This window comes from Oncorhynchus gorbuscha, unplaced genomic scaffold, assembly GCF_021184085.1.
Source record: "Oncorhynchus gorbuscha isolate QuinsamMale2020 ecotype Even-year unplaced genomic scaffold, OgorEven_v1.0 Un_scaffold_6855, whole genome shotgun sequence".
Lineage (NCBI taxonomy): Eukaryota > Metazoa > Chordata > Actinopteri > Salmoniformes > Salmonidae > Oncorhynchus > Oncorhynchus gorbuscha.
In genome coordinates, this window is record NW_025750364.1 from 1 (window position 1) to 17,442 (window position 17,442).

The following is a 17,442-nucleotide window of genomic DNA, read 5'->3' on the forward strand; positions in this document are numbered from 1 at the left end:
AATTTGTGGCATAATGGCTTAAGGACAACAAAGTCAAGGTATTGGAGTGGCCATCACAAAGCCCTGACCTCAATCCTATAGAACATTTGTGGGCTGAACTGAACAAGCATGTACGAGCAAGGAGGCCTGTACAAACCTGACTCAGTTACACCAGCTCTGTCATGAGGCCTACAAACCTGACTCAGTTACACCAGCTCTGTCAGGAGGAATGGGCCAAAATTCCCGAAACGTTTGACCCAAGTTAAACAATTTAAAGGCAATGCTACCAAATACTAATTGAGTGAATGTAAACTTCTGACCCACTTGGAATGTGATGAATTAAATATGAATGAAATAAAAGCTGAAATAAATCATTCTCTCTACTATTATTCTGACATTTCACATTCTAACAATAAAGTGGTGATCCTAACTGACCTCAGACAGGGGATTTTTACTAGGAATAAATGTCAGGAATTGTGGAAAAACTGAGTTGAATGTATTTGGCTGAGGTGTATGAAAACTTCTGACTTCAACTGTATATTTGATATTTTTTTACTAAGAATTTGTGTTTTTTGGTTTGTATGTATGAAAGCTTACTCAAAAATATGCCTTACATTTGTTGTTTTTTCTTCTCAAAACATGTTTTTAATTATGAGTTTTGATTGATTGTGTTCATGTATAAACACTTAGATGTTTATTGTATGATTTGGATATTGGTCTTTCAAAATGTAAATACTTTTCCAGATGAATAAAATGCGTTTCTTGTTTCTACCCTTGTCCGTTTCTTGATTTTAACCATGAAAACTCTCAAATTTAGTTGCATTTCATTGAGTTAATTTGTGTAGCAGACATCAAGCTGAAAATGTAATGACTTTGCAACATTTATATCTGAATAAAAGTCTAAATTAATATTTGTTTAACTGTGTTAGTCATTAGTGGACATTCATTATACATCTACATCTATTTATTGTTTTTGTAGGAGCAGTATAGACCCAGCTGGTTATTGGTACACCATGTAGGAGCAGTATAGACCCAGCTGGTTATTGGTACACCATGTAGGAGCAGTATAGACCCAGCTGGTTATTGGTACACCATGTAGGAGCAGTATAGACCCAGCTGGTTATTGGTACACCATGTAGGAGCAGTATAGACCCAGATGGTTATTGGTACACCATGTAGGAGCAGTATAGACCCAGATGGTTATTGGTACACCATGTAGGAGCAGTATAGACCCAGATGGTTATTGGTACACCATGTAGGAGCAGTATAGACCCAGCGGGTTATTGGTACACCATGTAGGAGCAGTATAGACCCAGATGGTTATTGGTACACCATGTAGGAGCAGTATAGACCCAGATGGTTATTGGTACACCATGTAGGAGCAGTATAGACCCAGATGGTTATTGGTACATCATGTAGGAGCAGTATAAACCCAGCTGGTTATTGGTACACCATGTAGGAGCAGTACATTGGAAAGGCTTTTCTCCAGTGTGTGTGCTAACTGGATAAAACTCTTTCTCCAGTGGGAATTTCTTTATTTTGTGTGGTATAAAAAAAATATCAATCTAATGTCTCCAGTTGTGTAAAATGACAAAGAAAATGCATTAAATTATTTTAGAGAAGGCATTTTGTTATATGCATGAAACTCTGGTGACCCCCTGCTTAACAGCTATCATTGAGTACCGAGATGGTATTTAATAAATACGTTTTACATCTAACAAGTCAACGCAGGAATGCATGATTCAGAATATATTGATAAGAAAGCTCATTCAGTGATTGTCATTAATTTTGGGTTGACAATTAGGCTGTTTTTTGTTATATTTTACTGTCAAAATAGGGCTCCAGAATTTCAGATTTTTCTTTTCAGTTAAGCCCTAGACAACCAGGTGAGGGGAGTTCCTTACTAACCAGTGACCTAGACAACCAGGTGAGGGGAGTTCCTTACTAACCAGTGACCTAGACATCCAGGTGAGGGGAGTTCCTTACTAACCAGTGACCTAGACAACCAGGTGAGGGGGGTTCCTTACTAATCAGTGACCTAGACAACCAGGTGAGGGGAGTTCCTTACTAACCAGTGACCTAGACAACCAGGTTAGGGGAGTTCTTTACTAATCAGTGACCTAGACACCCAGGTGAGGGGAGTTCCTTACTAATCAGTGACCTAGACAACAATGTATTTCAACCACATACAATATGCATCCCAGCCAAACTGTAATCTTTAAAAAAATCTGAGGTCTTGGCTGATTTATTTGATTTTTCCTATGATGTCAAGCAAAGAGGCACTGAGTTTGGAGTTAGGCCTTTTAATACATCCACAGGTTCCCCTCCAATTGACCCAAATGATGTCAATTAGCCTATCAGAAGCTTCTAAAGCCATGACATCATTTTCTGGAATTTTCTACGCTGTTTAAAGGCACAGTCAACTTAGTGTATGTAAACTCCTGACCCACTGGAATTGTGATACAGTGAAATAATCTGTCTGTAAACAATTGTTGGAAAAATGACTTGTGTCATTCACAAAGTATATGTCCTAACAGACTTGCCAAAACTATAGTTTGTGAACAATAAATTGGTGGAGTGGTTGAAAAACGAGTTTTAATGACTCCAACATAAGTATGTAAACTTGAAGTCGGCTTCAACTGTATTTTATACCATCTATGGCATCTTACCTATGTATTCGCTCATTGCGCATCCATATATTTATATGGCTATATTCTTACTCCCTTTACTTAGATTTGTGTGTATTGGGTAGTTGTTGTGGAATTGTTAGATAACTTGTTAGATATTGCTGCACTGTCGGAACTAGAAGCACAAGCATTTCGCTACACTCGTAATAACATCTGCTAACCATGTGTATGTGACCAATAACATTTGATGAAACCAAGATTGAACTCTTTGGCCTGAATGCCAAGCATCACGTCTGGAGGAGACCTGGAACCATCCCTACGGTGAAGCATGGTGGTGGCAGCATCATGCTGTGGGGATGCTTTTCAGCGACAGGGAAACCAGTCAGGATCGAGGGAAAGATGAACGGAGAAAAGTACAGAAAGCTTCTTGATTGCTTAGGACAACGACCCTAAGTACACAGCCAAGACAACGCAGAAGTGGCTTCAGGACAAGTCTCCGAATGTCCTTGAGTGGCCCATCCAGAGCCCAGACTTGAACCCGATCGAACATCTCTGGAGAGACCTGAAAATAGCTGTGCAGGGACGTTCCCCATCCAACCTGACAGAGCTTGAGAGGGTCTGCAGAGAAGAATGGGAGAAACTCCCCAAATACAGGTGTGCCAAGCTTGTAGCGTCAAACCCAATAAAACTCTTGGCTGTAATTGCTCCCAAAGGTGCCTCAAACAAAGTATTGAGTAGAAGGTCTGAATTCTTTAGTAAATGTGATATTTCAGTTTTTAATTTGTAAAAAAGAAAAACAATCTAAAATCCTGTTTTTGCTTTGTCATTACGGGGTTTTGTACATTTTAATGAGCTAAAAAAATACGATTGAATCAGTTTTAGAAAACAGTCAAGTGAATGTAAATGTGACATGTCAGGGGGGTTTTATTTACACATTTGCAAAAATGTATATAAACCTGTTTTTGCTTTGTCAATATGCGGTATTGTGTGTAGATTGAGGGGAAAATAACTCCACTTTGCTGATGCTCAACACAGGGGACCCACAAGGGTGCATGCTCAGCCCTCTCCTGTACTCCCTGTTCACCCATGAACGTGTGGCCATGCACACCTAACTGTATCATCACGTTTGCAGACGACACAACAATAGTAGGCCTGATTACCAACAATGACGAGACAACCTACAGGGAGGAAGTGAGAGTGGTGCAAGGAAATTCACCTCTCCCTCAACGTCAACAAAATGAAGGAGCTGATCGTGGACTTCAGGAAACAGCAGAGGGAGCACGCCGCTATCTACATCGACGGGACAGTAGCGGAGAAGGTGGAAAGCTTCAAGTTCCTCAGCGCACACATCACTGACACTCTGAAATGGTCCACCCTGACAGACAGGGTGGTGAAGAAGGCGCAAAAGCCCCTCTTCAACCTCAGGAGGCTGAAAGAATGTGTCTTGGCCACTAAGACCCTCCCAAACTATTATAGATACACTATTGAGAGCATCCTGTCGGGCTGCATCACCACCTGGTACGGCAACGGCACCGCCCGCGACTGCAGGGTCTCCAGAGGGTGGTACAGTCTGCCCAACACATCACCGGGGGGCACACTATCTACCCTCCAGAACACCTACAGCACCCGATATCACAGGAAGGACAAAAATATCACCAACGTCATCAATCACCCGAGCCACGGCCTGTTCACCCCGCTATCATCCAGAAGGTGAGGTCAGCACAGGTGCATCAAAGCGGGGACCAAGAGACTGAAAAACAGCTTCTATCTCAAGGCCATCAGACTGTTAAACAGCTTCTATCTCAAGGCCATCAGACTGTTAAACAGCTTCTATCTCAAGGCCATCAGACTGTTAAACAGCTTCTATCTCAAGGCCATCAGAATGTTAAACAGCTTCTATCTCAAGGCCATCAGACTGTTAAACAGCTTCTATCTCAAGGCCATCAGACTGTTAAACAGCTTCTATCTCAAGGCCATCAGACTGTTAAACAGCTTCTATCTCAAGGCCATCAGAATGTTAAACAGCTTCTATCTCAAGGCCATCAGAATGTTAAACAGCTTCTATCTCAAGGCCATCAGACTGTTAAACAGCTTCTATCTCAAGGCCATCAGAATGTTAAACAGCTTCTATCTCAAGGCCTTCAGACTGTTAAACAGCTTCTATCTCAAGGCCATCAGACTGTTAAACAGCCATCACTAGCCAGCTACCACCTGGCAACTCAAACCCTTAGAGGCTGTTTCCCTATATACATAGACATGGAATCACTGGCCACTTCTAATAATGGATCACGAGTCATTTCTAATAATGGATCACGAGTCACTTCTAATAATGGAACACGAGCCACTTCTAATAATGGAACACGAGCCACTTCTAATAATGGAACACAAGTCCCTTCTAATAATGGAACACAAGTCCCTTCTAATAATGGAACACGAGCCACTTCTAATAATGGAACACGATCCACTTCTAATAATGGAACACGAGCCACTTCTAATAATGGAACACGATCCACTTCTAATAATGGAACACGAGCCACTTCTAATAATGGAACACGATCCACTTCTAATAAAGGAACACGAGTCACTTCTAATAATGGAACACAAGCCACTTCTAGTAATGGAACACGAGTCCCTTCTAATAATGTTTGCATGCTGCTTTACTCCAGGTCTCAGTTGTAAAGGAGAACTTGTTCTCAACCTGCCTACCTGGTTAAATAAAGGTGTTCTCAACTAGCCTACCTGGTTAAATAAAGGTGTTCTCAACTAGCCTACCTGGTTAAATAAAGGTGTTCTCAACTAGCCTACCTGGTTAAATAAAGGTGTTCTCAACTAGCCTACCTGGTTAAATAAAGGTGTTCTCAACTAGCCTACCTGGTTAAATAAAGGTGTTCTCAACTAGCCTACCTGGTTAAATAAAGGTGTTCTCAACTGGCCACCTGGTTAAATAAAGGTGTTCTCAACTAGCCTACCTGGTTAAATAAAGGTGTTCTCAACTAGCCTACCTGGTTAAATAAAGGTGTTCTCAACTAGCCTACCTGGTTAAATAAAGGTGTTCTCAACTAGCCTACCTGGTTAAATAAAGGTGTTCTCAACTAGCCTACCTGGTTAAATAAAGGTGTTCTCAACTAGCCTACCTGGTTAAATAAAGGTGTTCTCAACTAGCATACCTGGTTAAATAAAGGTGTTCTCAACTAGCCTACCTGGTTAAATAAAGGTGTTCTCAACTGGCCACCTGGTTAAATAAAGGTGTTCTCAACTAGCCTACCTGGTTAAATAAAGGTGTTCTCAACTAGCCTACCTGGTTAAATAAAGGTGTTCTCAACTGGCCACCTGGTTAAATAAAGGTGTTCTCAACTAGCCTACCTGGTTAAATAAAGGTGTTCTCAACTAGCCTACCTGGTTAAATAAAGGTGTTCTCAACTAGCCTACCTGGTTAAATAAAGGTGTTCTCAACTAGCCTACCTGGTTAAATAAAGGTGTTCTCAACTAGCCTACCTGGTTAAATAAAGGTGTTCTCAACTAGCCTACCTGGTTAAATAAAGGTGTTCTCAACTAGCCTACCTGGTTAAATAAAGGTGTTCTCAACTAGCCTACCTGGTTAAATAAAGGTGTTCTCAACTAGCCTACCTGGTTAAATAAAGGTGTTCTCAACTAGCCTACCTGGTTAAATAAAGGTGTTCTCAACTAGCATACCTGGTTAAATAAAGGTGTTCTCAACTAGCCTACCTGGTTAAATAAAGGTGTTCTCAACTAGCCTACCTGGTTAAATAAAGGTGTTCTCAACTAGCCTACCTGGTTAAATAAAGGTGTTCTCAACTAGCCTACCTGGTTAAATAAAGGTGTTCTCAACTAGCCTACCTGGTTAAATAAAGGTGTTCTCAACTAGCCCCTGGTTAAATAAAGGTGTTCTCAACTAGCCTACCTGGTTAAATAAAGGTGTTCTCAACTAGCCTACCTGGTTAAATAAAGGTGTTCTCAACTAGCCTACCTGGTTAAATAAAGGTGTTCTCAACTAGCCTACCTGGTTAAATAAAGGTGTTCTCAACTAGCCTACCTGGTTAAATAAAGGTGTTCTCAACTAGCCTACCTGGTTAAATAAAGGTGTTCTCAACTAGCCTACCTGGTTAAATAAAGGTGTTCTCAACTAGCCTACCTGGTTAAATAAAGGTGTTCTCAACTAGCCTACCTGGTTAAATAAAGGTGTTCTCAACTAGCCTACCTGGTTAAATAAAGGTGTTCTCAACTAGCCTACCTGGTTAAATAAAGGTGTTCTCAACTAGCCTACCTGGTTAAATAAAGGTGTTCTCAACTGGCCACCTGGTTAAATAAAGGTGTTCTCAACTAGCCTACCTGGTTAAATAAAGGTGTTCTCAACTAGCCTACCTGGTTAAATAAAGGTGTTCTCAACTGGCCACCTGGTTAAATAAAGGTGTTCTCAACTAGCCTACCTGGTTAAATAAAGGTGTTCTCAACTAGCCTACCTGGTTAAATAAAGGTGTTCTCAACTAGCCTACCTGGTTAAATAAAGGTGTTCTCAACTAGCCTACCTGGTTAAATAAAGGTGTTCTCAACTAGCCTACATGGTTAAATAAAGGTGTTCTCAACTAGCCTACCTGGTTAAATAAAGGTGTTCTCAACTAGCCTACCTGGTTAAATAAAGGTGTTCTCAACTAGCCTACCTGGTTAAATAAAGGTGTTCTCAACTAGCCTACCTGGTTAAATAAAGGTGTTCTCAACTAGCCTACCTGGTTAAATAAAGGTGTTCTCAACTAGCCTACCTGGTTAAATAAAGGTGTTCTCAACTAGCCTACCTGGTTAAATAAAGGTGTTCTCAACTAGCCTACCTGGTTAAATAAAGGTGTTCTCAACTAGCCTACCTGGTTAAATAAAGGTGTTCTCAACTAGCCTACCTGGTTAAATAAAGGTGTTCTCAACTAGCCTACCTGGTTAAATAAGGTGTTCTCAACTAGCCTACCTGGTTAAATAAAGGTGTTCTCAACTAGCCTCCCTGGTTAAATAAAGGTGTTCTCAACTAGCCTACCTGGTTAAATAAAGGTGTTCTCAACTAGCCTACCTGGTTAAATAAAGGTGTTCTCAACTAGCCTACCTGGTTAAATAAAGGTGTTCTCAACTAGCCTACCTGGTTAAATAAAGGTGTTCTCAACTAGCCTACCTGGTTAAATAAAGGTGTTCTCAACTAGCCTACCTGGTTAAATAAAGGTGTTCTCAACTAGCCTACCTGGTTAAATAAAGGTGTTCTCAACTAGCCTACCTGGTTAAATAAAGGTGTTCTCAACTAGCCTACCTGGTTAAATAAAGGTGTTCTCAACTAGCCTACCTGGTTAAATAAAGGTGTTCTCAACTAGCCTACCTGGTTAAATAAAGGTGTTCTCAACTAGCCTACCTGGTTAAATTAAGGTGTTCTCAACTAGCCTACCTGGTTAAATAAAGGTGTTCTCAACTAGCCTACCTGGTTAAATAAAGGTGTTCTCAACTAGCCTACCTGGTTAAATAAAGGTGTTCTCAACTAGCCTACCTGGTTAAATAAAGGTGTTCTCAACTAGCCTACCTGGTTAAATAAAGGTGTTCTCAACTAGCCTACCTGGTTAAATAAAGGTGTTCTCAACTAGCCTACCTGGTTAAATTAAGGTGTTCTCAACTAGCCTACCTGGTTAAATAAAGGTGTTCTCAACTAGCCTACCTGGTTAAATAAAGGTGTTCTCAACTAGCCTACCTGGTTAAATAAAGGTGTTCTCAACTGGCCTACCTGGTTAAATAAAGGTGTTCTCAACTGGCCTACCTGGTTAAATAAAGGTGTTCTCAACTAGCCTACCTGGTTAAATAAAGGTGTTCTCAACTAGCCTACCTGGTTAAATAAAGGTGTTCTCAACTAGCCTACCTGGTTAAATAAAGGTGTTCTCAACTAGCCTACCTGGTTAAATAAAGGTGTTCTCAACTAGCCTACCTGGTTAAATAAAGGTGTTCTCAACTGGCCTACCTGGTTAAATAAAGGTGTTCTCAACTAGCCTACCTGGTTAAATAAAGGTGTTCTCAACTAGCCTACCTGGTTAAATAAAGGTGTTCTCAACTAGCCTACCTGGTTAAATAAAGGTGTTCTCAACTAGCCTACCTGGTTAAATAAAGGTGTTCTCAACTAGCCTACCTGGTTAAATAAAGGTGTTCTCAACTAGCCTACCTGGTTAAATAAAGGTGTTCTCAACTAGCCTACCTGGTTAAATAAAGGTGTTCTCAACTAGCCTACCTGGTTAAATAAAGGTGAAATAAATAAAAAATATTACAAATACTCATCTCATATGTATTTACTGTATTCTATTCTACTGTATCTTAGTCTATGCATTACTCATCTCATATGTATTTACTGTATTCTATTCTACTGTATCTTAGTCTATGCATTACTCATCTCATATGTATTTACTGTATTCTATTCTACTGTATTTAGTCAATGCTTTCCTCATCTCATATGTATTTACTGTATTCTATTCTACTGTATTTAGTCCATGCTTTACTCATCTCATATGTATTTACTGTATTCTATTCTACTGTATTTAGTCAATGCTTTCCTCATCTCATATGTATTTACTGTATTCTATTCTACTGTATTTAGTCAATGCTTTCCTCATCTCATATGTATTTACTGTATTCTATTCTACTGTATTTAGTCCATGCTTTACTCATCTCATATGTATTTACTGTATTCTATTCTACTGTATTTAGTCAATGCCACTCTGACATTGCTTTTCCTAATATTTATATATTTCTTATTTCTATTATTTTACTTTTTGATGTGCGAATTGTTAGATACAACTATACTGTTGGAGCTTTGAACACAAGCATTTCGCTACATCCTTCAATAACATCTGCTAAATATCTGTATGGGATTGTATTTGATTTGATGTATCTAATTATAGACAGCTTGACAGCCTAACAAATAGTTTACCAAAATGTTGAGAATTACAGGCCGGAACATATTGTAACGACCCTTGGTTTATAATCGCGAAAATCGACACTGCCGTTCGAGCAAGCTTTTGCGGCACAGTCGATAGAGCGCCGGACTTCCGGCTTGAAGGTCGAGGTTTCGACCCTGCTCCCTGCCTGTTTCATTACAATATCAATCAGGCAAACAAAAAATAATGTACCACCTGTCAAAAAAAATGTTATCTGACTGTAGTCTACGGCGTATTTCCTAATATTAGCGGGTTAGGGTTGTGTACGTGCCTCAGATTTTCACTTTTTCACATGGAGTCGGGCGGTTGCGGATGAGCTATTATCAATTGCGGGTGAACAATCAGCTGACCTGCGCACCACTAGCCACCATACATTCAGCTTCCACGTCCGCCTAGAGAAAATTATTATCTGTAAGAGCTACAGAGAAAACACGTCTGGTTGTTTTTACAATTATTTGTTTTGACGTTGTTTGCAGAATTATTTTTGTTTTGTTAAACTGCGTTTCCAACTCCAGTCAGCAGATGGCGATGTGATTTTTTTCAGGTGATGTTTCTCGAGTGACGTAAAATCTAGTGGACGGGACGGGAGGTTTCTTCAGCAACCATCTCGGTAACTCGCTAGCAAACATGAAACATTGAAGCTCTTTGGACTAATTTAGTGTATATTAATCACAGTGTTTTAAACTTACTGTATATGTATGTACTAGTTACTCTGTTTAAGTTCATATTTACGTTATCAGCTATCTGGCTTGTTAAGTTAGCCCAGCACTAGGCTAGTCGCTAATGCTAAATAGCTAGCTAGCTAACGTCCCCGAACATGAGCTCACTAAACTACTCTTCCTCTGCTAAAGAAAATGAGGTCTGCTGTCCGGAGAAAGAAACTCCAGGGCTGAACATTTACGTGAAAGAAGAAGAATTTACTGTAAAAGAAGAAGAATTTACTGTAAAAGAAGAGGACGTGGAGGAAGCTATCACAGTGAAAGAAGAACAGGACGTTACAGTGAAGGAAGAAGACGCTTCAATATTGAAAGAAGAAGAGGATGTTAGAGTGAAAGAAGAGGAAGAAGCTTTCAGAGTGAAAGTGGAGGGGGATGAACAGAAAGAGGAGGGTGCCGTGTTTGTAGTGAAAGAGGAGGAGGAGGTGACTGTCACATTGAAAGAAGAGGAGCAACTTTTTGAAATGAAGGAAGAGGGGGAGATTACTGTCACATTGGAGGAGGAGGAAGAAGACGAGACTGGAGCTCTGATGAACACCAGTGAGCACAGTCTTAATTTTTTTCTAGCTTCCATTAAGCACATTCTTCTTCTCACGTGGGTAAAACCACTGGGGAAGCTGCCCTTCTCCTGTCTAGGAGCAGTGTGTGGGTAAAACCACTGGGGAAGCTGCCCTTCTCCTGTCTAGGAGCAGTGTGTGGGTAAAACCACTGAGGAAACTTCCCCTCTCCTGTCTAGGAGCAGTGTGTGGGTAAAACCACTGAGGAAACTTCCCCTCTCCTGTCTAGGAGCAGTGTGTGGGTAAAACCACTGAGGAAACTTCCCCTCTCCTGTCTAGGAGCAGTGTGTGGGTACAAGCACTGAGGAAACTTCCCCTCTCCTGTCGAGGAGCAGTGTGTGGGTAAAACCATTGAGGAAACTTCCCCTCTCCTGTCTAGGAGCAGTGTGTGGGTAAAACCACTGAGGAAACTTCCCCTCTCCTGTCTAGGAGCAGTGTGTGGGTAAAACCACTGAGGAAACTTCCCCTCTCCTGTCTAGGAGCAGTGTGTGGGTAAAACCACTGAGGAAACTTCCCCTCTCCTGTCTAGGAGCAGTGTGTGGGTAAAACCACTGAGGAAACTTCCCCTCTCCTGTCTAGGAGCAGTGTGTGGGTAAAACCACTGAGGAAACTTCTCCTCTCCTGTCTAGGAGCAGTGTGTGGGTAAAACCACTGAGGAAACTTCCCCTCTCCTGTCTAGGAGCAGTGTGTGGGTAAAATCACTGAGGAAACTTCCCCTCTCCTGTCTTGGAGCAGCGTGTGGGTAAAACCACTGAGGAAACTTCCCCTCTCCTGTCTAGGAGCAGTGTGTGGGTAAAACCACTGAGGAAACTTCCCCTCTCCTGTCTAGGAGCAGCGTGTGGGTAAAACCACTGAGGAAACTTCCCCTCTCCTGTCTTGGAGCAGCGTGTTGGTAAAATCACTGCGGAAGCTGCAGCTCTTCCCTTGTTTTTAGGACCCTACTTTCTCTTGTACACTATGTTGCCAACTCTTCCCCCAGGTCCTTAGTGTACAAGAGATTGTAGTGCACTATGTTTTCTGTCAATATATACCGGGTAAAATAATCGTTAATAAACAACTCTAATGGGGGCCCTATTAAAATCTGTGATTTAGTTTTTTACTTTCCCAAATGATGTTTTCTCTGTTTTACTTTTCTGGTTTTATATTTGTTTGTTTTTTCATTTAAAATTACAATTGTTTTGTAGAGAAACAACGAAACTGGATGTTCTGAGTGGTTAAATCACATTAGAATTGTAAAAAATAGGTCTGGAAGAAAACTGACATCCCCTTTAATTGTTAATCTGCCCCTTTAATTGCCTGTCGAGGGAGTGAGTTCCATCCAATGAGCTGGTCTAGCGATGCTTCTGTACTGCTGCTACTCATTTCATGACAAAGTCTAGCGATGCTTCTGTACTGCTGCTACTCATTTCATGACAAAGTCTAGCGATGCTTCTGTACTGCTGCTACTCATTTCATGACAAAGTCTAGCGATGCTTCTGTACTGCTGCTGCTCATTTCATGACAATCTAGCGATGGTTCTGTACTGCTGCTGCTCATTTCATGACAAAGTCTAGCGATGCTTCTGTACTGCTGCTGCTCATTTCATGACAAAGTCTAGCGATGCTTCTGTACTGCTGCTGCTCATTTCATGACAAAGTCTAGCGATGCTTCTGTACTGCTGCTACTCATTTCATGACAAAGTCTAGCGATGCTTCTGTACTGCTGCTGCTCATTTCATGACAAAGTCTAGCGATGCTTCTGTACTGCTGCTACTCATTTCATGACAAAGTCTAGCGATGCTTCTGTACTGCTGCTGCTCATTTCATGACAAAGTCTAGCGATGCTTCTGTACTGCTGCTGCTCATTTCATGACAAAGTCTAGCGATGCTTCTGTACTGCTGCTACTCATTTCATGACAAAGTCTAGCGATGGTTCTGAACTGCTGCTGCTCATTTCATGACAAAGTCTAGCGATGCTTCTGTACTGCTGCTGCTCATTTCATGACAAAGTCTAGCGATGCTTCTGTACTGCTGCTACTCATTTCATGACAAAGTCTAGCGATGCTTCTGTACTGCTGCTGCTCATTTCATGACAAAGTCTAGCGATGCTTCTGTACTGCTGCTACTCATTTCATGACAAAGTCTAGCGATGCTTCTGTACTGCTGCTGCTCATTTCATGACAAAGTCTAGCGATGCTTCTGTACTGCTGCTACTCATTTCATGACAAAGTCTAGCGATGCTTCTGTACTGCTGCTACTCATTTCATGACAAAGTCTAGCGATGCTTCTGTACTGCTGCTGCTCATTTCATGACAAAGTCTAGCGATGCTTCTGTACTGCTGCTACTCATTTCATGACAAAGTCTAGCGATGCTTCTGTACTGCTGCTACTCATTTCATGACAATCTAGCGATGGTTCTGTACTGCTGCTGCTCATTTCATGACAAAGTCTAGCGATGCTTCTGTACTGCTGCTACTCATTTCATGACAAAGTCTAGCGATGGTTCTGTACTGCTGCTGCTCATTTCATGACAATCTAGCGATGGTTTTGAACTGCTGCTACTCATTTCATGACAAAGTTATGCAAATAATGGATACAACTGATACACTTCCTCATGATCTACTTCTGCCAGGTACTACTATTTGCCGTTGACGTTTAACTGAGAAGATTTTGGGGGAAAGTATTTCCATCAACCCACAAGATTCAGGCAGAGTGATAGACAAACACGCGCACCACAGAGACAGACCGGGGCGATATTGCTGGAAATTAATTGGCAGATATTGTGTAAGGCTTGGCTTTTAAAGCCAATAGTGTCTAACCAGAGGTGGGGATAATGTTGTGTTTTTTAGGTAGTAGCTGGGAGCTTGCAGTGTCTGCTATTTCAATCAATCAAATGTATTTATAAAGCCCTTCTTACATCAGCTGATGTCACAAAGTGCTGTACAGAAACCCAGCCTAAAACCCCAAACAGCAAGCAATGCAGGTGTAGAAGCACGGTGGCTAGGCAAAAACTCCCTAGAAAGGCCAGAACCTAGGAAGAAACCTAGAGAGGAACCAGGCTATGAGGGGTGGCCAGTCCTCTTCTGGCTGTGCTGAGTGGAGATAACAGAACATGGCCAAGATGTTCAAATGTTCATAGATGACCAGCAGGGTCAAATAATAATAAGTGGTTGTCGAGTGGTTGTCGAGGTTGCAACAGGTCAGCACCTCATGAGTAAATGTCAGTTGGCTTTTCATAGCTGATCATTCAGAAGATCTCTACCGCTCCTGCTGTCTCTAGAGAGTTGAAAACAGCAGGTCTGGGACAGGTAGCACGTCCGGTGAACAGGTCAGGGTCCTTAGCCGCAGGCAGAACAGTTGAAACTGGAGCAGCAGCATAACCAGGTGGACTGGGGACAGCAAGGAGTCATCTGGCCAGGTAGTCCCGAGGCATGGTCCTAGGGCTCAGGTCCTCCAAGAGAGAGAATTAGAGAGAGCATGCTTAAATTCACACAGGACACCGGATAAGACAGGAGAAATACTCCAGATATAACAGACTGACCCTAGCCCCTGACACATAAACTACTGCAGCATAACCACTGGAGGCTAAAACAGGAGGGGTCAGGAGACACTGTGGCCCCATCCAACGATGACAAACAGGCAGGGTATAATCCCACCCACTTTGCCAAAGCACAGTCCCCACACCACTAGAGGGATATCTTCAACCACCAACTTACCATCCTGAGATTAGGCCGAGTATAGCCCACAAAGATCTCTGTCACGGCACAACCCAAGGGGGGGCGCCAACCCGGACAGGAAGATCACATCAGTGACTCAACCCACTCAAGCGACGCACCCCTCCTAGGAACGGCATGGAGGAGCACCAGTAAGCCAGTGACTCAGCCCCGGTAATAGGGTTAGAGGCAGAGAATCCCAGTGGAGAGAGGGGAACCGGCCAGGCAGAGACAGCAAGTGCGGTTCGTTGCTCCAGTGCCTTTCCGTTCACCTCCACACTCCTGGGCCAGACTACATGACCTACTGAAGAGATGAGTCTTCAATAAAGACTTAAGTTAAGACCAAATCTGTGTCTCTCACATGGGTAGGCAGACCATTCCATAAAAATGGAGCTCTATAGGAGTAAACCCTGCCTCCAGCTGTTTGCTCAGAAATTCTAGGGACAATAAGGAGGCCTGCGTCTTGTGACCGTAGCGTACGTGTAGGTATGTACGGCAGGACCAAATCCGTGTAATGCTTTCGTCAAAAATTGCATTTACTTTTTTTAGAATTGTTTGGTGAGCTATTTATTTATCTGTTATTTTACCAGGTTCTCATTTTTTCAGCAACGACCTGGGGAATAGTTACAAGGGAGAGGAGGGGGATGAATGAGCCAATTGTAAACTGGGGATTATTAGGTGACAGTGATGGTTTGAGGGCCAGATTGGGAATTTAGCCAGGACACCAGGGGTTAACACCCCTACTCTTACGATAAGTGCCATGGGATTTTTAATGACCTCAGAGAGTCAGGACACCCGTTTAACGTCCCATCCGAAAGACTGCATCCTACACAGGGCAGTGTCCCCAATCACTGCCCTGGGGCATTGGGATATTGTTTAGACCAGAGTAAAGAGTGCCTCCTACTGGCCCTCCAACACCACTTCAAGCAGCATCTGGTCTCCCATCCAGGAACTGACCAGGACCAACACTGCTTAGCTTCAGAAGCAAGCCAGCAGTGGTATGCAGGGTGGTATGCTGCTGGTAAGTGACCTGCTGGAGACCCCATTAGCATTAGGTATTGGTTTGATATTTGGAGTTCGCTCGTCAATACCTCTTCAATGAAGGTCATAGGATGACGAGAGTGACACGTCTAGAATCAGATCCAAGTTGACCCTTTCTGCCAGTCATACCCCACCCTACCATGAGACAGACATATCTTGGTCATTGATCAAAAGACAAAAAAGGTTTGATTTTGATCGATATTTGAAATCTTGCAAACAGGTTTGAAATTCTGCGTAATTTGTTTTTTTTAAAATCTCAATGGTATTGTTAGATCCTTCGTATTTTAGCTATAAGTAAGACCGACTGATCTGAGTGAAATCTCTATGGGGTTATTAGATCTTTTGTATTTTAGCTATAAGTAAGACCGACTGATCTGAGTGAAATCTCTATGGGGTTATTAGATCTTTTGTATTTTAGCTATAAGGTAAAACAGACAGATCTGAGTGAAATCTCTATGGGGTTATTAGATCTTTTGTATTTTAGCTATAAGGTAAAACAGACAGATCTGATTGAAATCTCTATGGGGTTATTAGATCTTTTGTATTTTAGCTATAAGGTAAAACAGACAGATCTGATTGAAATCTCTATGGTACTGCATCATATATCCTTTAATTACAAACATCTCATGTCTGATTTCGTGACATTTGGTTGAAATCTTACCTTTTCAGAGGACAGAATTAACACCATGCAGAATCATATTGCTCATTTGATTATTCTGGATTAAATGTAGTTGTTTTTTAAAATGACCTCAGGTTATTGAGGAATCTAGTCTGGATTAAACCTCAGAGAAGACAGTTAGATAATGTAGAGGTTTTGTTCAGGGCTCATATTCACAAAGCGTGCTGAAAAGCATATTGACTTTTATATAATAATGAATTAGATTGTACGGAAAGATCAGCATTCCTACAATGAGACGCTCTGTGAATATGGGCCCAGGTCTCCCTGTTTACTAAATTATGTTTGTATTTGGCAGGAGAGAGACTAGACTTTCATTCTGACAGCGGGAAGAGTCCTTCAGGGGATCCAGACCCAGAGACGCCTAAACCAGCAAGACGACACCACTGCTCCCAGTGTGGAAAGAGTTTTCTAGGTTAGGAAGCCTGAAATCACATGAAAGAATACACACAGGAGAAAAGCCTTACCACTGCACTCAATGTGGAAATAGATTTACCTCTTTAGGGACCCTGAAAGATCACGTAAGAAAACATACAGGAGAGAAGCCCCACCAATGCTCCCAGTGTGAAAAGAGTTTCCCCCGGTTATGGGACCTGAAATCACACGAGAGGACACACACAGGAGAGAAGCCTTACCCCTGCTCCCAGTGTGGAAAGAGTTTTTCCACATCGGGGTCCCTGAAAAACCACGAGCAAACACATTCCGTAGAAAAGATTTTCCGCTGTTCACATTGTGAAAAGAGTTTTAGGAATTTACAGTACCTGAAACGACACGAGAAAAGACATACGCGGGAAAAGACTTTTCACTGCTCCCACTGTGGAATTAAATTTACCTTGTTTCAGCAACTGAAAAAGCATGAAAAAATCCACAGCGGAGAGAAACGTTATGAATGCTCCCAGTGTGGGAAGATATTTACCCAGTTAGGGCTCCTGAAAGACCACGAGGTAACACACACAGGGGAGAAGCCTTACCACTGCTCACAGTGTGGAAAGGAATATAACACATCAAATGGACTTAAAGTTCATGAGAGAACACACATACTGCTCCCACACTTGTCTCATATTTTTGACTGAGAAATTGTGCTTTTTATGTTTATGCTACATGAAATCAAATCGTATAAAGCAGATTCCAAATTACATTTATATGTTTTTTATTTAAACACATGAACTGAATATGGTGTCTGTCAGTTG

General features: G+C 41.8%; 1 protein-coding gene across 1 annotated transcript; it reads left to right on the forward strand.

The window, feature by feature from the left end:
• Positions 1-10,193: 10,193 nt before the first annotated feature.
• LOC124029573 (proline-, glutamic acid- and leucine-rich protein 1-like) lies at positions 10,194-16,667 on the forward strand (the record flags this gene model as incomplete). The annotated part of the gene is made up of 2 exons (XM_046341236.1): positions 10,194-10,827; positions 16,551-16,667. Coding segments are annotated over exons 1-2 (556 nt in total), but the record flags the coding sequence as incomplete, so codon positions are not given.
• Positions 16,668-17,442: the final 775 nt, after the last annotated feature.